This window comes from Neoarius graeffei, chromosome 15 (assembly GCF_027579695.1).
Source record: "Neoarius graeffei isolate fNeoGra1 chromosome 15, fNeoGra1.pri, whole genome shotgun sequence".
Classification (NCBI taxonomy): Eukaryota; Metazoa; Chordata; class Actinopteri; order Siluriformes; family Ariidae; genus Neoarius; species Neoarius graeffei.
This window is the reverse complement of record NC_083583.1, coordinates 17,818,641-17,843,475: the sequence shown is the minus strand read 5'-3', so window position 1 is coordinate 17,843,475 and position 24,835 is coordinate 17,818,641. Positions and strand designations below refer to the sequence as shown.

The window sequence follows — 24,835 nt, the reverse complement described above, 5'->3', positions numbered from 1 at the left end:
AACTTCTGCCAAGTCTTTCTAGTACAGAATTCAGAGTAAAGGAAACATTCTGATTCATTAGTTGGAACTAGCTTATGTTTGAGTTTAGGAAATTCTTCTGATGAGTCAGGTGATGAGACATAATATCTAAAGCACTTAGGATGTGCTATTGGAAAATAATCAACAACACAGTGTTGTGGAGTGGACTAAAGTTGAGTATTTCCCAATCAAAGCATAGTACATTATTAATTTGCGCAAGTAACAGTAGCGCAAATCGTTAGTCTCACTCAGGATCTTTCTACTTTCTTCTTCTTATTATTATTATTCTCATAATGTTTTTAGGATGCTATTTCTCCCTCAGTTTTCAACCAATCATCATGAAATTTCACATGAATATCTCTGGGCTAAATTAAGTTGCTATGACTTTTGGTGCTGATCTGGATCACTGAACCAGAATGATCCATGAAAAACGGGCCTTTTTTCAATCACTTATAACTCTGTCAATTTTCATGATTTTTTTTTCAATCAATCAGTTTTTTTTAATTTGTTCAGCAAAATGACCTTCGCCTTGACCTTCAATTGACAAAGGTCAGCTAGCGCAAATTACTGTGACTTTAGTCACACTCTCTATCTAGTTCCTCTTATACCACAGCAATCTGCCAACATTAATAACTTCTTAACCATCTGTAGTTACAGTACATTTAAATTTTGTGGAATGTCTATGAAACAAGCTAGTACTAGTTATAGTAATGAGTTATAGTAAATAGAGTCATTCTCCCTCTGTTTATACTCTCTCTTGCAGTCAGTGAGACAAAAAAAAAACCTGGAATGGAAAGTTTTCACCTCTGGGTGTGCCAGCACACACACACACACACACACACAAATTAGTGTATCTTTAATTATCAATATCCATTTGTATATGCAGGACATTTTGGAAAGAAAACTGTAATATGAGAAACTCATCAACAGTTTCAGCTTCATTCTGATAAGAATACGGTACATGGCTTTAACATCATTTTAATCTGTGCATCTTAAAAACTGTTCTTGCGGAAAGTGTTTCATCAAATAAACTCCGACAGAGCTGGATTGGGTTGCTTGGACTCCTTTTCAGGGATATGAAAGAATTCTTACAAAAGACTTTGTATAAAACATGTAAGTGGCTTTTAAAATGCATAGAAGTGCCTACTTTCATACTGAATACTATAGAAAGAAAGAAAGAAAGAAAGAAAGAAAGAAAGAAAGAAAGAAAGAAAGAAAGAAAGAAAGAAAGAAAGAAAATCTGCAAATTGTTCATAAAACAATGGCAAATATAAATCTAATTACATCACAGTTTCCTGCATGAACTTTAAAATCCAGGTGAAACCGAATAACATGAACAGAGGTAGACAGATTGAAGTTAACCTGCACTCAATCCAGTCAAAATCATTCTGATGGCTATTCAGAAAAAAAAATCCAAAATGAACACTGAAAGAAAAAACATATTTCCCACACACAATTCAGTGACGTCCTTCCATCCGATAACTCTCCGTTCTAGAAGATTCTAGGCAGTAGGCGGGAAGGCACGGTGGCTGTGTAACGTTTCCAGTCCTCACCATATTTGCTGCTGCAGCGATGCTCATCACGGATACAGCGGTGCAAAAGCAGGATGGACATGTAGATGATATAGAAGTAGGGCAGCAGGTGCCCGCTGCCACATGCCATGCAGTACGCCAGCGCACCCAGCAGGTCGCCTGTGTAGTTAAGGTGACGTGCAGCACCCCAGAAGCCTGACGTGAGCAGCTTGCTCTTATGAACGCCGCCATCAGCTGAACGATATGAGCAATTGATGAAGGTTGGCTTGCTGCCCCAGATTGTACACTCACCCTGCGTGCGCCGGAACAAGTCCTTCTGATGGTTGGCCGAGCGGAAGATATAGTAGCCCACCAGGCCGAGGGTGAGGACGGCCCAGGCATAAGGCATGGAGAGTTGGATTGGGTTGTAGACCAGGTAGAGACCCTGAAACAGAGAATCAAGACAGAAAGGTGAGAGATGCTCAGTATTTCTTATATAAACATGTGGCTTAATTTTTCATTCTGTTCACTTCTTAGCAATTTAAACTAATTTTATTTATTAGTAATAATTAAGATGAATAACAATAGTAAATGTCATATCATTGTAGAGATGCCTGATGGCAGGTGTGCGTGAACAGGTAAGAGTACGAATGGGCGGCGGCCTTGGAAAACCCTTCACATGATGAAATATTTTGACATATGCTGTATTTATAGATAGATAGATAGATAGATAGATAGATAGATAGATAGATAGATAGATAGATAGATAGATAGATAGATAGATTTTTCACGGTTGTGTGAAGATATGCAGTTCAACTTCGAGTGGTGAACATATTCACGAGTGAGTGAAGTGAACGAGTCAAAATATTTTCAACACAAGAAAATAAACTTCATATCTTCACACAACTGTGTAATGTTTTTTATATTATATGCACATATCCACAAAAAAATACGCAAGTTAATCAAAATAATTTTAATTTTGAACCGGTTCGGCCATTTTGACAATGCATGTCTAGTCAGCGGAAAAACACTGGCAGTGACATCATCGGAGTGAAATATCAGCAAATATGTCACTCAGATCTGTGAATTATTTTGTATGAAAAATACAAGTTTTTCAACACGAAAAAGATAAACTTCATATCTTCAAGCCAATGTGTGATTTTCTTTTTATTATATACACACACATTCACAGACAAAAAGTACCCAAATTTATCAAAACAATACATCAATTCATCGATTTCTTGACAAGTATAGAGATTATAGAGATTTATGTCATGGTTTTGGTTCTCCATGCCCCAGATGTAGCTCGTATGAAAAACATGAGTGGCATATTTCCCAGTAAAACACTTGTGTCCGTGTGTGTGTGTGTGGTTTCCCCTAAAGCATCATAGTGTAGTGGCCCCGCTATGCCTAATTTATTGACTGATATGCTGAGTGACATGCGACTACCCATTAAACTGCCGCCATGACGCTTACAATTTAGGCCTACAGTATAAAGCTAGACTCAGACAGATGGAACTCGGTAGCCCTGGCAGGCAATCCATCTAGGACAAGGACAGTCCGATGTAAAACCTCTGACCCAAGGACCTCACTGCTGCCGTCCCAGCTTGCTGGGCCATGGCAGACGAACCTTGGGTGTAAAGGGTGGAGCCAGTACAGCACACACTGGACTCCACTTTAAAACTCCTTTGCACAGGCCTGAAGGAAACATCCATGTTCACACTGAAGTCCTTGAACAGGCAGAGGTAAGCAGCATCGAGGCCATGCTCCTAAAAATACAACTATGATGGGTGGATACGGCTCAAGAACGGAGGACTACCGCCTACCCAAGATTGTGCTGTATGAAGAGCTAGCCTCTGGGCACCGTGACACTGGGGCCCCAAAGAAGACTCTCAGTTCCTGTTAGATTGATCTCCAGTGGTGGTCTGTCCTGGCTGCTGACCGCGATGACTGGAGACGCACCATTCACCAGGCCATCTCCTCCTTCGAAGCCAACAGACGAGACAATCTCGCTGAGAAAAGGAGGAAGCGGAAGGATAGAGAAGCCTCAACACCCAACATGGATCAATCCCTCATCTGTAGGCTCTGCGGTCAGACCTGTTTGCCCCAAATCGGTCTCTACAGCCACCAAAGGGCTTGCAGTCAACGTGGAAAACCCCCTTTATAAATCTTCGCCCGCAAAGAAAAGCCAAGAAGAAGAAGAATTAGGAGATAAAGCTAGAATCAACATGCATGTGTTTTGTAGCCTTTGAGCAGGTAATCAATACAGTCCATGCAAGCCCATTCCCCTGAACTTGACCTAAGTTCATGGCTGATGTCAGAGAAGGGTATTCCACACTGACTGACTGTGTGCGGTATCCCGCGTTGATTGGACAAGTGATGTGCAATTAATATTCACAGGTCACTTATGCAAAAATGGCAGAGCCTTCAAGCTGGGTAAGAGTGAGCAAAACACCGACGGATTGCAGCTTAATTATGGAGTTTTCACAAAAAAAACTGCAGAAAACAACTCAGCAACAGTGGCAGACCATAGTTGTGAGAGCATGACGGCCAGTTCGCTGCAAGTTGCTGACCAGCTCGAGTCTGACTGTGAGAGTATTGAGCCATCTGCACTATTGCCAAAATTCAATGATGAGTATTTTGAAGAACTCGTGCCATGTTGCATCACCATTCACTTTGTTTGATGTGAAATAAACTGCAGTCTCCTTTGGAACAAGACACTGCTTGTGAGATGCAAGTGGGTATTGTATTGACTTTGTTTGGGGTTTTTTTTCTGTTTTTAGGGTGGGAATTCAGTGAAATTTTAAGTAAAATATAGCCTTTTATCTAACACGTTTAAATGGTAAAAATCAGCTCTAGATGTCACCAGAAGCCATGAAATGAACCCTTATATTTCAAAATTTTCCAGGGGAGCATGCTCCCAGACTCCCCAAGCCTCTGGCGCTGTGCTCTTTGCACCTCGCTGTACTCGGGGGGCCACTACTCTTTCCAGTTTTTCTAGGGGAAACCCTCTCTCTCTCTGTGTGTGTGTGTGTGTGTGTGTATACACACACACGCATGCACACACACACACACACACACACACACACACACACACACACAAGAGAGAGAGACAGATGTTCTGAAAAACAAAACCACAAAACCTTTCCTGCACTGAAGTATGTTTTTCTTCTCCATGTATCTCAAAAATGGAAAAGGAGGAAAAACTGCATTAAGCATTCATTCCGACTGCAGCACAGGCACTTTGACAGACATTTTAAAAGCTTGTATCTGATTACAAACTCAATTTATTAGGATTCTGTCATTCTCATATGAAGAATTTGCACTTAGCCAGCAAGGTTTTAGACATCTTTACACAGACTGAGCTTTCACCGCTGTTTGTTAAACTGGCTCCTTTCACAACAGGATCTTTCCAGGAAGATAGCTTAGGCAAAATTAAAAAGTACAAACATTAAAAGTAACAACATTTCCATGTTTACCTCGCCTGCGACGGAGTAAGCGGGGTGAGGTATTGTAATCAGTGCAGCTTGTTTGTTTTTGTTTGTTTGGTTGTGTGTCTGTCTGTTAACAATCTAGCGCAGACCTGGGAATTTACGGCCCACGGGCCGCATCCGGCCCTTTGGTTCATTCTGACCGGCCCGTGTAAGGTTAATTAGAAATTACAAAATAAATGTATTTTTTAATTTTACCTCATGCATGGACTGAATGTGCATTGCTTTTATTTTGAAGTTGTGTTCAACAAAAACCCAATGCACATGACATGAACATGACATGAAATCCCACAAAACCTAATCCCGCGATAACTACTTCCGTAATTTGTCCAGACCAACCACAAACTTGTACGTCATCCTTCAAACGGTCCAGCCAATCACATAGTGTGACGTCACCAGCAGGCGCCGGAGCCGATCTCCGGCGAAAAACACCAAATGAAGTGATTAGACTACAAATGTGGGCATCATTATTATAATATGATGTATCTTGCTTGATATTTGGAGTAGAAAGACAATATGTGATGTCTTTATTGTGTTTTGGGGTGAATGTGACTGGAAAAAAAAAATGGTACAAACATTCACATTTTGTTAACCATTGTTTTGGGAAATTTGATTGAATAAATGACATTTTTTGTAAGGCAACCTCGTTTTTTCCATACTCTTACCAGTCTTAGCAGCTTGTAAAAACAATGTGATTTACTGCTTTATGTAAAGAAATACAATTAATATTATGCAGAATTTAGTTCAGCCTTTTGGTCCGGCCCTCCACAAAATTTTCTGTTTCTCATGTGGCCCCATGGAAAAAATAATTGCCCACCCCTAATCTAGTGTCTAACTGACTGATTGCACTAACTGACTTCAAATTTTCAGGGTAGGTGGGCAATGGTCCGTAGATTACCTGATTAAATTTTGGGGGTAATCGGGTCAAGGTGAAGGTCAAGGTCATCCTTTCGGTCAAAATAACATATTTTCCATTATAACTCAAAAAAGGTTGCCGATAGACAGATGTTTACTATTACGAGCATATAGGAACTCCCATATGCCCTTTCATTTGGCACCATGAAAGGTCAAACTGAAGGTCACAGATTTTCAGAGGGCTGTAACTTGAAAACGGTTGATGGTAGACAGATATTTACAATTATCAATTTATAAGAATTGCCATATGGGCTTTCATTTGGCACCATGACCTTTGACCTTGAATGACTTTGAAATGTCAAGGTCATGGATTTTCATAGGACTATAAGCTGACAGCTGATGATTGAGAAATATTACCATTATCAACATGTACATATAAAGTTAGTGCTGCCAGGCGAGGTTTGTTTTGCCTGGCAAAACTTGTTAATGTGTGTGAAAAAGTAGAGGTATCAAAGTACTATATATATATATATATATATATATATATATATATATATATATATATATATATATATATATATATATCCATCCAATTTGAAAACCTGAATTTTCATCTTTTTTGACTGTTTCATTTTTCAGTAGTTTTTTTGTTTACCTTTGTCCTCTCAAATTATATTATTTACCAGAAATGTACCACCTTTGTATGCTTTATATGGATCATAATCATAAAATTTATATTATATTTAACATGCAATAAATCTCACTTGGTTTCAGGCTTCTCTTTTTAGTTTTCTGGCACAGAAATTAGCCCCGACCCCCAGACAAAGCAGAGCTGCTCAACTCCAACCCACAAAGGGGATGGAGTTAATTAAGGAAGAAGAAGTTTTGACACTTTTTTAATTGCAATTTGTGGCAGAGGCCCTGTTACTGTTACCGTGAGCACATATTAAGGCTTGTGGCTTTGTGAAATGGTGTGTATCATTACCATACCTGTAGTGTGTAAAGGAAAGGCAGCCAGACGCAGTCTCCCCAGCCCAGGTACCAACCAAAGTGATCGTGGCAGATATCAATCGTTTTCAAGTACCAGGCTTCGTTCCAGAAGAAATCTAACACATAGATGGCCTGAGTGGAGAAGAGCAATTTATGAGACACAGGCATTGAGTTTTTGACAGGGATGACTGTCTCAAATGGCATTTGTTAAAGTAAAGGCAGGAATCATTCGTACAGTAACGTAATCCACACACAGTAATGCAAATCAACATTAAAGGAATGTCCAGTCTTGTTCAAGCTCATCTCATCTCATCATCTCTAGCCGCTTTATCCTGTTCTACAGGGTCGCAGGCAAGCTGGAGCCTATCCCAGCTGACTACGGGCGAAAGGCGGGGTACACCCTGGACAAGTCGCCAGGTCATCACAGGGCTGACACATAGACACAGACAACCATTCACACTCACATTCACACCTACGGTCAATTTAGAGTCACCAGTTAACCTAACCTGCATGTCTTTGGACTGTGGGGGAAACCGAAGCACACGGAGGAAACCCACGCAGACACGGGGAGAACATGCAAACTCCGCACAGAAAGGCCCTCGTCGGCCACGGGGCTTGAACCCGGACCTTCTTGGTGTGAGGCGACAGCGCTAACCACTACACCACCGTGCCGCCCTTGTTCAAGCTCAATTTACATAATAGTCAAACATCATGTGGGTCAGAGCAAAAAAAAAAAAAAATTAGTTTAGCAGACCAAGAACTCCTCTTAAAGTGCATATTACGGGTAAATTCAGGAGCAAGATCAATGTAATTCTCCTATTTTATGTTAAACTTTGGTCAAATACCTGTCACATTTTCCATTTTGTGCAATTTTTTTACCTTGCGCAATACCAGAAAAATTCAGTTGAAATCAAGCTATTTGAGGCGAATTGGTCCGCCTCTGAAAAAACTTGCCATTTGGATTTGCCAGGAAACATTGATTTTCGTGACGTCGTGTGTGGGACGCCTCCCTCTGAATCCTACATCAGCGCTGGTTTGTTTATGAGAAAACAACCTGGTGGTTTTCTGCAAATTTCTTCAACGTTATCACATAATTATTAAAATGGTTAACAGATGTATCGTAGGAGGATGTAGCAACACCAATCTTGATGGGATTAGTACTCATCGTTTCCCAAAAGACTGGACAATGAGAGAGAAATGGGAGCGCTTGGTCTACACAGGCTGTGCACTGAAACTGTGCAAGCTCTCGTAGCCTGCTGGCGCTTCCGCAGGTAATGTCACGAATCTGGCTCCAGACTCCCTTGGGATTTTTCCAGACACGTTTTGTTATTTTATTTTTTTCTGCTATAGACAGATGGCCTTGTGCAAAATTACCCTTCTGGATGAGTGTGTAAAGGGACATACATTCATATAAAAAAACAAAATTGGTCCAGAATATGCACTTTAAAGCTAGATGGCCTTTTGATTTCATAAAATCGATGAAATTTAGTTCCCTCTGAAATTTGGTCATTGTAATATATGTTTATTTCTGTAATATCTCAAAAAAGTCGGCCATTCTGTGGCTGGGAAGTTATTTAATTTGAGGGGATTCCCTAGCAAATAATGTGCATGAAATCGCTCGCTTCGCTCAGTCAAGCAGACAGAGGAAGTCCATCTGCGCATGCGCAGATTTACCTTCTTCTTTTGGGTTTTACAGCAGTTGGCATTCAGTGTTGCATTACTGCCATCTACAGGTTTACCTTTGACCGTGCACTGACAGCTACATCATTCTGTCGCTAAACGAATAGCTGATCACACCAAGGTGCTCGCTGACCGCCGATATTTATTAGTTTGATCCTGTGTTTCCTTTCCTTCGCAACATAATGTCTTTTCTTTTCACTTTCTGTTACTGTAGTCAGTCTTTCACGTTTCATTCACACACTCACGTCCTCCATTTTTCTCTCCTGTTTCAAATTTGTATTCTACAATGCCTTGCACAAATGGGGAAAGCCCACCACGTGATGCATGACATAGTATCTTGAATTGGGTCATGGTGAAACAAGAAAAAAAAATAGTGAAGAATTTAGGGCTACATTAATTGTTCTATTTTCTTTTTAAACTACAACCCCGATTCCAAAAAAGTTGGGACAAAGTACAAATTGTAAATAAAAATGGAATGCAATGATGTGGAAGTTTCAAAATTCCATATTTTATTCAGAATAGAACATAGATGACAGATCAAATGTTTAAACTGAGAAAATGTATCATTTAAAGAGAAAAACTAGGTGATTTTAAATTTCATGACAACAACACATCTCAAAAAAGTTGGGACAAGGCCATGTTCACCACTGTGAGACATCCCCTTTTCTCTTTACAACAGTCTGTAAACGTCTGGGGACTGAGGAGACAAGTTGCTCAAGTTTAGGGATAGGAATGTTAACCCATTCTTGTCTAATGTAGGATTCTAGTTGCTCAACTGTCTTAGGTCTTTTTTGTTGTATCTTCCATTTTATGATGCGCCAAATGTTTTCGATGGGTGAAAGATCTGGACTGCAGGCTGGCCAGTTCAGTACCCGGACCCTTCTTCTACGCAGCCATGATGCTGGAATTGATGCAGTATGTGGTTTGGCATTGTCATGTTGGAAAATGCAAGGTCTTCCCTGAAAGAGACGTCGTCTGGATGGGAGCATATGTTGCTCTAGAACCTGAATATACCTTTCAGCATTGATGGTGTCTTTCCAGATGTGTAAGCGGCCCATGCCACACGCACTAATGCAACCCCATACCATCACAGATGCAGGCTTCTGAACTGAGCACTGATAACAACTTGGGTCGTCCTTCTCCTCTTTAGTCTGAATGACACGGCGTCCCTGATTTCCATGAAGAACTTCAAATTTTGATTTGTCTGACCACAGAACAGTTTTCCACTTTGCCACATGACCACATTGACTGCAAGGGACCGCTGGATACTGCATCACTTCGAATTTCTCAGGCCCTACCTCATCGTCCAGATCAAAAAGAGGGTCACTGTCAGTGTAAGTATTTTATTTCATTATTTCATGTTTTCATTTTGCCCTGTGGTGACCTGGCGACTTGTCCAGGGTGTACCCCGCCTTTTGCCCGTAGTCAGCTGGGATAGGCTCCAGCTTGCCTGCGACCCTGTAGAAGGATAAAGCGGCTAGAGATAATGAGATAATGTTTTCATTTTGATGATGAAATTGCAACAATTGTCCACATATTTTCACATTTTACTTATGATTGTTTCTTCTCCAGATGAAGGCCAAGGTCCAAGCCAGGGCAGCTCCGGCTGCAACAGCAGGAGCTCCCCAGTCTGAGTGTGAGTCTGATGCCGCTGATCATCATCCCCCTACAGCCGCTCAGTCTGATGGAGACACTTCCTTGGGGTCCAGGGCTACTGATGACACTGAGGCTACCAGGAGCAACATTGCTGAGCTGCAAAGACAGCTGCTGAACAAGCTCTCCAAGGCTGAGAAGTCACCCCTGCAATGCCAGAAAGACACCTTTGCTGAATTCATGAAGGAGGTCACCTACACATTCCCTCCCCTCATGTGGCTGAGGTTCCAGAGTGAAGTCAGCAACCTATTGCAGAAGTACCAGTTTGAGCTTCACCAGGCGCCTCCCATGCAGACATAGCAGCAGCAGCAGCAAAACAAGTTCCTTAGACCCTATGCTCTTGCACCTATCCCAGGGCCCAGCAGCCAACAGTGTCCTTCAGTGGGCTGGCAGCCTCATCCACCACTGTGGCCAGCGCAGAACCACCGACTGACTTCTGTCTGGGGCTCCCAGGAGGCAAGCTGGGTGCAGCAACAGTTCCAGCAAGAGCCTCCCATCAGACCACAGAGTGCTCCACCCACCTACAGTGCTAGCACCCCACTGCTACAGACTTCATCAACATCCATCCAGAGCCAGGGCATGGGGAACTTCAGTGGCCTGAGTGGCTTCAGCAGTGGTTCCTATAACAGCTTCACCCAGCTACTCAACACCAACCAGGATGATGGCAACCAAGAACTCAACACCCCTCATCCAGTTGTGCACTCTCCCACACCTACCCAGCAGTCTGAGCAGTCAGAACAGGGTGATGGAGGCCAGGAGTAGTTTTATTTTTGTGACATTTTGGCATTATGTGGATAGTGTTTGTTCAGGACAGATACTTTGTACAGGATTTGTGTGGATTGATTATAACTGTACTTGTAAATTTGTTGCCTGTCTTGCATTAACAAATAAAGATGTGCCCTTGAAATGTAACATGTTGTTTGTATGAATAATTTGCCCAGTAATATTTCCTATTATTATTTTAGAATAAAGTTACAGTAATTTAGCCCACAAACATAAAACACACACTTCAAAAAAAGAATTCCAATGATAAATAATGGACAACTAACTTGCCCCTGTTTGAAACATGTTTGGCGGCTATTCCGGGAGCGTTCTGACTGCATTTGAGGTGAATTTGTACAGCATTCGAGGTACCTTCCGACCAGACTTCGGGTGGTATTAGGGCAGCAATCGAACCGCACTCGTACGGCATTCAAAGTGCATTCTTAATATTCTTACTACATTCTAACAGCATTCTAGGTATTCCTACTGTGTTCCAACTACATTTGAACTGCATTCGAAAGCTAATACACCTGGAATGTGCAAGAATCATTTGAGGCAGGTTCGAAGCGCATTCTAAGTATTCGAACGGCATTATTCCAAAGCTGTAAGAATGTTGGTCAGTTTGAAATTCCTGCTCAAATGTGGCACGAATTTTGAAAAATTTTTCATTCCGGCTGGTTCTGCTTGATTCCTGCTAATTCCAAAGAAGTATGACGGGGGCCTAAAGTGTATCCTAAACCTAAACGGAAGCTAATGCGATTCACGCAGAACAGGCGTTACATGATCATATTTTCTAATTATACATCAGGAATCTAGACAAAATAGCCCATAATGTAGAATTGAGGAAAATACCTATATTGTTTGGAAAATGATTTAAAAATAGTAAAAGCTGCAATTGCATAAGTATTCATATGCAGTTGCTATGAAACTCTTCAACTAGTTCTTTAGGAAAGAGACATAGTTCTAAAGGTAATTTTTTGACTTGGGGTAGGGATGAGCGATTACAGTATTATCTGTATCTGTAAACCATATGAATTATCTGTATCCGTATCCGTACTCGGAGTGAGAGGGGCCTAACCCAGAAGTGGGCGGGATTTAACCCGGAAGTGGGTCTGGTTGTCTTGAAACGGGCAGGGCTTTAACCAGTATGTTATTTTAAGCATGCAATTGATATGGGTTGATCAGAAATTGTTATATTTATTGCTGATTAGAAAACTATTTACAGGACAGCATCAGCATTGAGCTTCAGATCAATGGTTTTGATCACGATAGCAAACGAACTATTTACAGAACAAGTTCTGCAACAATGAATACAACACATGCGGTTGCAATTATGAAATGAAATGTAATGAACAAGAGTTTTCATACTCAACATAACTTTCTTTTTTGAACTTTTAATTTTTAATGATCAGTATGATTTTTTTATCAGTTCTTTTTTATTTTTTTAATTTCCACACCAGGTGTGTGTGTGTGTGTGTGTGTGTGTGTAGCTTAATTTGTAATATTATTTATACCACTACTACGTAGAAAGTGTCAGACACTCAGTGCGTGAAGTAAAATAAAACTGGTTAGAGCCAACTGACGGTTTAAAAAAAAAAAACTCCGACAACCGGCAGAGAGAGAGAGAGAGAGAGTGTGTGCGTAGCTTAATTTGTAATACTTATACCACTACTACCTTTATTTTTACATGAATTACAGCAAGAAAGTGTCAGACACTCAATGCGTGAAGTAAAAAAAAAAAACTGTTTTTAACCGACGGTTAAAAAAAGAAAAAAAAATCTCCAACAGGCAGAGACGCAACGCGAGTCGCTTTCTACCAAGCACCACATCTGAACGAACCCACGTTTACCAGAACTCTACTGGTTATAAGTAAGTACAAACTGAAATAAAAACAAACTTGAAGCTGAAGAAACCCGAAACGTTAACGGAAAAGAGCCGCGAACCTGAGTGACTGAGGGAGAGACAGAGAGCTGTTCTCTGTGTGAGTGAGCAGAGCGGTGTGTGTAGGGGAGGGGCGCTGTGACGCTGTGTGAGGATTTTCATTCAGTCCGAGCACAGATATTGACTCGTATTACTCGTATAATACTCGTACTCGGCAAAAGTGCTTTATCCGTACTGGATACTCGTTTCAGCCGAGTATCCGGCTCAACTCTAACTTGGGGTCAGTAGCTGAGTTTTTGTGGCGCTGTGTATTGCTCTATTTTGCCTCCTAGGGGTACTGAGACTAGTTCTTTTTTTAATCTCATCATTTCATTAAATAACAGTCCAAAAAATGATTAAGATTTAGAACATGCATGGGCGCATGGACCATATGATTGACTCCATTCCTCTATATAATCTGTACACTCACCAGCCACTTTAATAGGAACTTGTTTTTGATTCTAAGATTCCTGTTCTTGGCTGCAGGAGTGGAACCCAATGAGGTCTTCTGCTGTTACAGACGATGCTTTTCTGTTCACCATGGTTGTAAAGAGTGATTATTGGAGTTCCTATATCCTTCCTGGCAACTCGAACCAATTTGGCCATTTTCCTCTGACCTCTCTTATCACGAAGGCGTTTCGACACACAGAACTGTCGCTCACTCAGTGTTTTTTGTTTTTCGCACCATTCTGTGTAAACTCTAGAGACTGTTGTGTGTGAAAATTCCAGGAGATCAGCAGTTTCTGAAATACTCAAATCAGTCCATCTGGCACCAACACCCATGCCATAGTGAAAGTCACAGTGCTCACAATAATTTTTCCCATTCTGATGTTTGAAGTAAACATTAACTGAAGCTCTTGATTTGTATCTGCATGATTTTATGCATTGTGCTGCTGTCAGGGGATTGGCTGATTAGATAACTGCATAAAACAGCAGGTGTGTGGGTGCTCCTAATAAAGTGGCCAGTGAGCATATATCTGAAAACTTTGGGAAAGTGTAATTAACTGTGAATTATGTTTTAAGATATGTGACAAAACATTCCTGAAGCCCCCTTCGATATTTATTCACAGCTCAACAACTGGCCTTAGACCTCCATTATAGTAAGTAAGTTTTGATTTTCTGTTTTCTCCTTTCATGAAAGAGCATAACAATGTCACTACTGTCACCTAGTGGTAGAAACGCTCACCTGCAGCACATTGACCAGGATCATGGAGTTGGTCACATATCCATAGAGCTCCTGTTGTTTGGCAGCGTAGGACAGATTAATCAAAGTCCAGGCGACAATCCCGGGCCGGCCATTGAAGAAGAGCTTGAAGTCGAACCACTTTCCGAGGCGTGGATTGAACTCGATGCCCATCATGAAGTCGTAAAAGAGGTTTCCTGTGAATTTGCTAACACGAGACAAACCGGTTAGAGGGTAACACAATGGAACAGGACACAAATAACGAAAATGTATTCTTACCAGTCTTCTGGGTTAGTTGGGAATAAGTAGGCTTTGATAAACGCAAACATGGAAACAGTGTAGCCGAGGATGTTGGTGCACCAAAGCAGCGGGATCCAGTTGTCGAAGATGATAGTGGGAGAGAACCAGTGGAAGTGATAAGCATTGGCCACCCATAAAGCATGTGTTATAATCCAGCACTGCAGCCCGTTGATCTGATATTTATTAATCAGGCCTAAAAGAAAGAAAGAAAGAAAGAAAGAAAGAAAGAAAGAAAGAAAGAAAGAAAGAAAGAAAGAAAGAAAGAAAGAAAGAAAGAAAGAAAGTTTATTAAGTTTGAACTTAAAGTACAGGAGTTTTATGAGCATGAAAACCACAGTAATACCAGCAAAAGTATAGTACTATACCACAGCAATGTTAAATTCTCCATTGTGATTAGTGAAAGGTTTTCTATTGTGAGAGAATTTTGTCTCAAATTTTGGTTTAGAACTTCAAAATGTGTTGGGATTCCTGTAGACTATCTGTCTTTGGAGGCACCAAAAGGTGTGAAGATCTCTGTCTCTAGCCATGGTTATCGCTTTGATCCATTGTTGACTAGATTAGAAAGTCTGCTCTCCCTTTCAGTATTTTATGGGCCTCACACCTCCAGTCACACACTGGCTACACACACACACACACACACACAGTTTTAGCCTGCTACAACTTTTTTTTTAATATGGTGAAATTGTTGTATTATTTAGCATGAATTTATGATTGACATACTTGGGAGGTATTTTAACATCAAGCTCCTCTAAGATGAGCCTAAATATACTTAGTTTAAAAGTATAGAGCACCTCATGTATATATGATCACCTTGTATTCTCCCACACTGATTCACTGTAAAGGCAATTTGCATGACAAACACAGATTCATCATTAATTAGTAAAAGAAGGCCATACGGTAAATGCTAGATAGATACATAGATAGCTTTATTAAACACAAGATCCACTCAGCTGATGCTAGTTTCCATTGGAGATGTGTATAAACTTGTGCTAATAATCTATATCAACATTATTAAATTTGTAAAATATCTCATCTCATTATCTCTAGCCACTTTATCCTGTTCTACAGGGTCGCAGGCAAGCTGGAGCCTATCCCAGCTGACTATGGGCAAAAAGTGGGGTACACCCTGGACAAGTCACCAGGTCATCACAGGGCTGACACATAGACACAGACAACCATTCACACTCACATTCACACCTATGGTCAATTTAGAGTCACCAGTTAACCTAACCTGCATGTCTTTGGACTGTGGGGGAAACCGGAGCACCCGGAGGAAACCCACACGGACACGGGGAGAACATGCAAACTCCGCACAGAAAGGCCCTCGCCGGCCACGGGGCTCGAACCCGGACCTTCTTGCTGTGAGGCAACAGCGCTAACCACTACACCACCGTGCCGCCCAATTTGTAAAATATATAATATAAAATAAGTAATATAGAATAGTGAGACAAACATATTATGATTAATAATGAATAAATTTGTATCTAAATACCAGAAAAGTGTTTCCAATAGTTAGTTCTAAATTTCTTAGCAGTCTCAGAGTTTTTAACATAGTTGGGCAGAGAATTACATATATAACATGGCAGCTGAAAAAGCAAAAGTCCTGTGTCCTAATTTTGAGCTTATTTTCATGATATATTATTATTTACTCTTGTATAATAATTACTGACATCAGAGTTTTTAAAGAAGTATGTCCATTTTCCCACTATTTTTCAAAAGAAATGTTTTAGCCAATCAGAAGTCTGTGTTTCAAACCAAGAAAGTCCTTTCACAATGATTTTAATAGGAGCCGTCATTTTGGTTTGGGGCGGTCCTAGGGCGGGTCTTCCAAAAACGGGCCCAACTTAAAAACTAATGTTAGAAATTCAAACTTCAGTGTTCTCCTGGGATTTCACTTATGCTTATATTGGTTCTGTACAATAAAAACATTTAAGGCAACTTCTTTCATGCAAGTATATTTTTTGGCCACTTTTGAGTTACAGACTTCCACGACACTATCTCAGTAAAAAGACGATGTTTCTGGCTGCAAGGTTTATAGAAATGTGCTCATTTGAATACAATTACTCTCAATAAACAAAATAAAAATGAGTGTAATCATGGATATGGTGAGCAATTTTGAAGGAGTCTCCAGTTTCAGTGCTTTATAACAGTCAGAGATAAAGATGTTCCTGGAAGTTATCCAACATGAGAAGGTCTTCTTCCTCTGTAACATAAGAACCTGCTTTTTTTTTCTTAACTAATTTCAAACGAGAGAAAAGAACGCCTGGTGATGATACCGTTGTCGACAGCTGCTATAACGCATATGATAACAGGAACTAAGTTGTTTTATCGACGTTCCACAACATTTAACATAAATATACATGGACCAAAAGGATGCATTGTTGTTCCTTAATAAATAAATTGTAATTGTTGGCATATTGCTGTTATATAAGAGGAATAAAACTCTTTGGGAGAGGCCATTATCAGAAAATTATCAACTTGTCGTCTGGTCTGAGTTGATGTCCCAGTAATCTGTGCATTAATTTCATCAGCAGGTTGTTTTACCTATTGCTTGTATTCTGCTTCCAGATCAGTTTCCTCTGCTGTAAAATCACAAGCTTGTGATGGCTGACACTGAGGTGAACTGTGAACTCTTTACCTGCTGGTGTCCGAGCTCCTTCCTGCACCCCTCCGACATAACTTGGCAGGAACTTGTGGGTAACATCTGGAATGCACATATACAGCACCACCTAGTGGAGAGAAGCCAAATGCAAACGATAAAGCATCATTATGGTATTACTTCCTTATTATAATTTTCCCCACACTTGGAACAATCTGATAATCAGACACTCGTGAATGTGGAAATTTCAATGGAATATTCCTATTTCCATTTAACATAATGAGAGCTTTCTACTAAGGTGTCATGTTTTGATGAGATTTAACACTGAGAAACATAACCTAGTGACACAATTTATTAACCCATGCTGTACTCATTTACCTGCCCTATTACATCCTTTTTGTCAGTCAGACCCCCACCTCAATCTTTTTTGCTTTCAACAACTTACCCATTTCAAAATCAGATTTTATTGCATTTGACACAAAACAGGGGGCAATTAGTTTTGAACAATATCCTGTAATGTCTACCAATAAAAGAGCAAGCACGATGTTCATACAATGCTTCCTCGCCAACGCTGCAATATTTACGTTATGTTTGCGCCATGTACCAGCAGCAGTAGCATTTCCCAGACCGCTCAGCCAAACAAAAACCTAGTCACCTGATCTGCTCTCTCGTTCTAGTTCTTGGACTTCACAATCACAACCATCTATTCCCAATCAGCACAATTCTCCATAAATAACCTGACTCCATAAATATCGCTTTTAAATTTACTTTGTCCTAATGATGACGAGACGAAGCTTCATGAAACGATGAATCTTTCCAGTGACCTGTGCTGATAAATGGTTCATCGTAGACCATCTTTGCCAACTGATAAGTGCTGGTAGAAAGGGAATGGTTTCTGAATGACTGCCATTCATGATCGAACATAGACTAATCATTTTTAAGGAAATAATATTGTAGCCCCTGGATTTTTCACCAAGGGCTACACTAGAGTCCTCAAGTGGCCAAAAATATAGACCAATGTATGCTATATATTGAGGATATTACACAGATGGACTAAGATATGAAATTTATCTTTGAGTGGTGAATGTATATATCACAAGTGAGCAAAACAAATGAGTGAAAATATTTTCAACATAAGTAGATAAACTTCATATCTTTGTGCCACTGTGTAATGTTCTTTATATTATATGGACACATCCACAAAAAATATGCAAGTTAATCATCTCATCTCATCTCATTATCTCTAGCCGCTTTATCCTGTTCTACAGGGTCGCAGGCAAGCTGGAGCCTATCCCAGCTGACTACGGGCGAAAGGCGGGGTACACCCTGGACAAGTCGCCAGGTCATCACAGGGCTGCAAGTTAATCAAAAGAATTTTAATTTTGAACCAGTTTGCCATTTTGACAACGCATATCTAGTCAGTGGGAAAACACTGGGAGTGACATCATCGGAGTGAAATATCAGAAATTATTATACATACAGGACAAATAAAAACGTATTCTATTCCCTTCTAGTGGGTTTTGTTCATTTGGTTTGATAGCATGCAATATTGTTAGCATGTCATTTATCCTATGTGTATTACGCCACTCTACCCAAAAGAGAATGAGCGCTGAATAGGGTTTATGATATTGCATAGTTGTCAAGACATGACATCACATGTTGGAGATGTAAAACGTCCGCACTAGCGAGCGACTGTGACAATTTATAAACAAACATGACCACCAGGTTTGCTTCGTTAAATACGTTAGATTTTGAGAGAAGTTTGAAAGAGAAAGACGTGTTGAACACCTGAAAGGAATGTGTATGCATAATAATAATAGCTTTTCTGCGACCCTGTAGAACAGGATAAACCAGCTAGAGATAATGAGATGAGATGATAGCTTTTTTCATGGTATATCAGAAACATTCCATTTAGCTAGCATGACATTGAACTCGCCTTCGACTTGTCCAATATCATACTAGCTAAATAGAATATATACGATATACCACTCAACACCAGCCAATATTATTTTAATGTCACTCAGATCCGCGATGTATTTTGTATGAAAAATATGAGTTTTTCAATATATGAGAAGATAAATTTCATATCTTTAAGCTGTGTGATTTTTCTTTTTATTATATAGCCAAATTCACAAACAAAAAGTGCCCAAATTTATCAAAACTTTATCAAATTTATCATCAATTTCTTTACGAGTGACATATAGAAATTTATGTAACGGTTTTGGTTCTCCATGTCCAGGATGTAGTTTGTATGAAAAATACAAGTGGCATATTTCCCAGTAAAACATTTGTGTCCATATAATATAAATCTGTATTACATGACAGCACCAGTAAAAAAAATAGGTACCCTATGGGTACATGTGGCTACTGCTTATAAATAAAATAGTTTTCTGATACCATGTCCATACAGTAAATATTGCACATATATTTACTCTATGAGGCAGTAGCCACAAAAATGAAGCGTAATCCAAACATGAACAATTTAAAAATCACAGAAGTAAAATATACCAAGTGACTGTACTTTATATTATTCTACTCTTACCTCTTACAGTTTTCGAAACTGAAACCTCCGAACCGAGGCTGACATGCACACGCTGTCGCCATGACCCAAACTCTTATTTCCCAGAAATGGAACAGTGCTAGAGCTCAATGGTCTCAATACTCTTTTCAACAACTTCCTGTAACAACTTGGAAGTGTGTCACATCTACATCACACATGGGACTGCACGAAGAAGGCGAGGAAAGGGGGACAACCTGGAGTATATTTTAAAATAGGAACGCACTTTCCCTCAGTAATAAGTATAAACATGTCTGAAAGTGATTTCTTTAGTTTAGTCCATTAATTTCGAATGGTGAACCGAATTGTATACACTCACTGGTCATTTTAATAGGAACACCTGTATGCGCATGCGCAGTGCGCTTTGTTACACTCATTCTTACATTCTTACAACACGATGACAGTGGCTACAGCCTCCATGAGGCAGTAGCCACAAAAATGGCTGTTGTAACCCCTGTTAAATAAAGCATTGAATATTACAGTATATACTATATCTAATAATATAGTCATTTTAACTCATTGAAGTTAAACACAGCTTATTATTTAGTTTTTCATCTTAAAAAACATTACTCTCTAACTACTGTTAAACAAATAGAAAGGGTATGTATTGTAGTTACTGAAGGTACTGTAGTTCGGACTCACTAATTGCTCCTTGGAGAAATAATATCATGACAATATCATACTGTAATTTTCATTGCTACCTCCACTAACTTTGTTGCAGGAGGTTATGTTTTTGCCTCCATTTGTTTGTTTGTTTGTTTGTCTGTTTCCAATATAACTCAAAAAGTAGTGAATGGATTTTGATGAAATTTTGAGGAAAGGTGGATCAAGGGACAAGGAACAATTGATTATATTTTGATGTAAATCCGGATATGTATGTAGATCCAGGACTTTTTTTCGTTTGTTCCCAACGTAACTCAAAAAGTAGTGAACGGATTTGGATGAAATTTGGCATACAGCTTGAACCTACTACCCTAGGTTCAAGTTATTTGATTTTGATGGTGATGTTGATATGTGGCTTGGCGGAGGTATACACTCTACTAAGTGCCCTTGTTATAATATGAGACTTTTGACCTGGAAGGTGACCCAGGAGCCGTAGATTTTGGCAGCGGTCCATGTGAATGAAGGTGCTTGCTTCCAGATGCTCAATGGACTGGCATCTCCGTTGTATATGTCCAGCAGAACCAAGCTAATGGAGCACTGATATTGATCACACGCCATGATGAAGAAGAAGACGATGAATGGGGCAAAGCATAGCAGCAGAATCACTCCAGTCAAGGAGAACCAGTCTACCTCCCTAGTGTAGTAACAGATAAAGAAAGTTACATTCCCTACAACAGGCATCCTATCCAACTCATGATTAAAGTGCCAGCTTATTCTTAAGCATATTAGTCAGTAATCACCATTCATTATTCAGTAACTATTGTGAAACTAATAACAGAAAGTATGAAGGTATGAGTTCTTTTAATTTCCGCAAACATAGGTCTAACAACTGAGTAAAAAAACGTCATGAATGTAAGAATCAAGGAATGTATATTTTTAGCGTTTTGTTTATGTCCACTCTTACCACTTTATACAAACTTACCACGCTCTCCCCCATTGGCCTGCCTCCACTTTTTTCTCTTTCTTCCTCACATTGGTGCCACTGGAACGAACCTTGTGGCGCTTTCGGACACCCTCTGGTGTACTCATGGCTCTCTAACCAAGAAAAAAAAAAAGAGAGAAACACAAAGTGAGTCATATGGCATAGTATATTAGCAATGTGCCCGATACTGATCTGTCACAGAGTACTGATACTGGACTGAAATGCTGAACCGTTATTGTACTGGAATTCACATTTTTAAAATCTGATTCACTGACATTTATTTGTTTTATGCCACGAATGTGATTTTAATTGAGACAACACACATGATGCCCATAAATACAGGACACAAACAGGTTCCCAACCCTGACCCTGGAGTACCCCCCTGTCCTTTACATTATAATATTTTCCCAGTTTCCAACTTACTTGATTCAAATAATCAGCTACTTAAAAACAGCCCTTCCTGTTCTCCAGTACTAGGGTTGGGACCCTGTGGCTTGATCCATATCATCAGTTACTGTGAGGACATCAGTATTGTTTTGTCCTTAATCTCTACAGCGGTAACCTCTATACCACATCCAGAGCAGACTGGAAACCAAGGTCAAGGGTGCTAAATGGACTTGAGACTTAAAGATAACGTTATATAAAGTGTGGTAACATCTATAATAAAGAACTTGGCCAAAGACATTGATAAAGACTGTTATCACCAATTAAGAATATCATGAGTAATGCAGGAGTTTTTCTGAAGGTGCATGCATTGTCACAAATGCATTTTTATGATAAAAGTGCATTGATATTTGACAGCTGTGATGAACAGTCAGTATTTCCAACGTGTGACTAGTTTAGACCCCTTGAGTGACTTTATTTCCATTTGTATGAATTAGGAGAGTGGATTCAATCGACTCACCACCAGTGTGTAAAGTCTGTCTGAGTTTGGCCCAACAACCAATCACTAATCATCATTATTCCCAATGGCCAATCAATACTCCTCATTATTCAAAAACACCAATCAATGATCAACATTATTCCAAACAACCAATAACTAATCACCATTATTCCCAACGATCAATCAATAAATCATCACTATTTGCAATTACCAATCAATAATCAATATTGGTCACTGGGAATAATCACTGATCACCACTGTTCCCAATGACCAGTCACTGATCACCACTTTTCTCGAAGACCAATCAATGATCACCACTGTTCCCGATGACCAATCAATGATCACCGCCGTTCCTGACAATCAATCTCTGATCACCACTGTTCCCGATGACCAATCCCAATCTCTGATCACCGCTGTTCCCAACTACCAATCCCTGATCACCACTGTTCCCGATGCCCAATCCCTGATCACCACTGTTCCAAACTACCAATCACTAATCACCAATGTTCCCAACGAACAATCATTGATCACAACTGTTCCCAATGACCAATCACTAATCACCATTGTTCCCAATAACCAATCACTGGTCACCATTGTTCCCAATAACCAATAACTGGTCACCATTGTTCCCAATAACCAAATCACTGATCATCATTGTTTGATGACCAGTCACAGCTCACCATTGTTCCAAATGACCAATTACTTAGCACCATTATATTTTGCACCCTTTGAACTTCTTGGGTCTTTATTTTAAACTCTCTACTTTATGATTTTCCAAGTAATAGCCTAAACATGAATTATTCCATTTGTAACTCCTTCTTTCATGTCTATTTCCCACCTACTCACTACCACTGTTTCATTTTTGTGGCTACTCCCTCATGGAGGCTGTAGTCACTATGTCATCGTGTTGTAAAAATGTAAGAATGAGTGTAACAGTTGCGCACTACACATACACATACTGGTGAGTGTATACAATTTGGTTCACCATTCAAAATAAATGGACTAGACTAAAGAAATCAATTTCAGACATCTTTACGCTTATTACTGAGGGAAAGTGCGTTTTGACAAAAAAGTCAAAGTCTTCAGGACATAGGAGTTTCCATGTTCCAGTTTCTTGGTAAAGACAAAAGAGCTGTGAGAGAGAGAGAGAGAGAGAGAGAGAGAGAGAGAGAGAAACAGAGACCAACAGAGTGGTGAGAGAAGTATTGTTGCAATAAAGGAAGTGATAACAGGAACTAACTTGTCTTGTAGATCTTCCATAACATTAAATCTAATTATAAACCAGTACTAAGCATGATGTGTCATTCATTATTAAATTAAACATTATTATCACGGCGGCACGGTGGTGTAGTGGTTAGCGCTGTCGCCTCACAGCAAGAAGATCCAGGTTCGAGCCCCGTGGCCGGCGAGGGCCTTTCTGTGTGGAGTTTGCATGTTCTCCCCATGTCCGCGTGGGTTTCCTCCGGGTGCTCCGGTTTCCCCCACAGTCCAAAGACATGCAGGTTAGGTTAACTGGTGACTCTAAATTGACCATGAGTGTGAATGGTTGTCTGTGTCTATGTGTCAGCCCTGTGATGACCTGGCGACTTGTCCAGCCAGGGTGTACCCCGCCTTTCACCCGTAGTCAGCTGGGATAGACTCCAGCTTGCCTGCGACCCTGTAGAACAGGATAAAGCGGCTACAGATAATGAGATGAGATTATTATCATTATTGTCAGCAAATCGCTGTCATATAAGCAGAATAACACACTTCAGACTATGCTGTTGTATGAAAATTATACACTTTGGGGTGACGACAGGGTGGGATCACATCACAGATTGGCTTGTGACATCACAGTTTGAGCATGAACACTGGATCTAGGATGTATTCCCACTTCGCACCTGGTGATCCTGGAATAGGATCCATGTAACCATGACCCTGAGCACTAGCTGCTGAAGATGGATGTGATGAATGCATGAAATGCACAAATGACCGTTTGTGCTAGATCCTCCCATGCACATAACTAATTCACACAATGTAACAGTTGAATAATACACTCCATTCTGACTTATGCATCTTCCACAAACCTGTACTGGAACACACCTCATTGAGCTCCAATGCACTATTTATTATCTAATAACATCAACTTCTGTTTAATCTCAACGGCCAGTTTTAATTCATGCAATTCTAACTGCATTTTGATTAAACTGGAAACACGCACTATACTATTATCATTACAGTATATAAGATTATATTAAACAGTATTACTTACTGATTTATTGAGCACGAAGGAAGGTATAATCCTACCTTCCGACAATAATCTGCCCAGATGTTGAGGAAATGCAGTAAAAAAAAAAACAGGCAACATTCCAACTCCGCCCACACCTTGTGTATGATATTTTGCCCAATCAGAATACAGTTAAGAAGATATCCAGCTCTCTGATTGGACAGCGCGGTCCTGACGCCATAACCACCTGATGAGACTAGAGACTGTCGTGTGGTCTGTGTTTAGAGCGTCGCACTGCGCTGAATTTACGCAGGACGTTCGATTGTGGGTTAAAAGCACTGATTTCTACGTACCGTAAAAGAGCTCAGCTGTGTACATGCGCTTCTGTTATTACTGCTAGACATTGGGCATACCTAACAACCTATGTCCCCCCCCCAAAAAAAAAAAAGATCTGTCCCTCTGAGTTACATGTCAATCCTGAGATCCAGATGCTGACCTCTTCTGCTTCTCGGGCCTGCCTGATCCATCCTGATGCCCTGTGTCTGGTTGGAGTCTCATCACATCGCTCCTGTAGAGGGCGGCCCCATATGAACATTTGAAAGTCACACTTGGAGGACGCTCTGGACACTTACAATAATGCTT

At 40.2% G+C, this 24,835-nt stretch overlaps 1 protein-coding gene across 1 annotated transcript; it reads right to left on the bottom strand.

Moving 5' to 3' along the window:
* Positions 1-859: 859 nt before the first annotated feature.
* Positions 860-24,317, bottom strand: dhcr7 (7-dehydrocholesterol reductase). Its single transcript, XM_060940430.1, has 8 exons — positions 24,239-24,317; positions 21,105-21,217; positions 20,594-20,816; positions 17,002-17,092; positions 14,343-14,556; positions 14,067-14,271; positions 6,866-6,997; positions 860-1,974 (listed from the first exon to the last, which is right to left on the bottom strand). The coding sequence occupies exons 2-8, from the start codon at positions 21,209-21,211 to the stop codon at positions 1,510-1,512; spliced, it is 1,437 nt and encodes a 478-aa protein (XP_060796413.1). The 5' UTR covers positions 21,212-21,217; positions 24,239-24,317; the 3' UTR covers positions 860-1,509.
* Between the last annotated feature and the right edge of the window lie 518 nt (positions 24,318-24,835).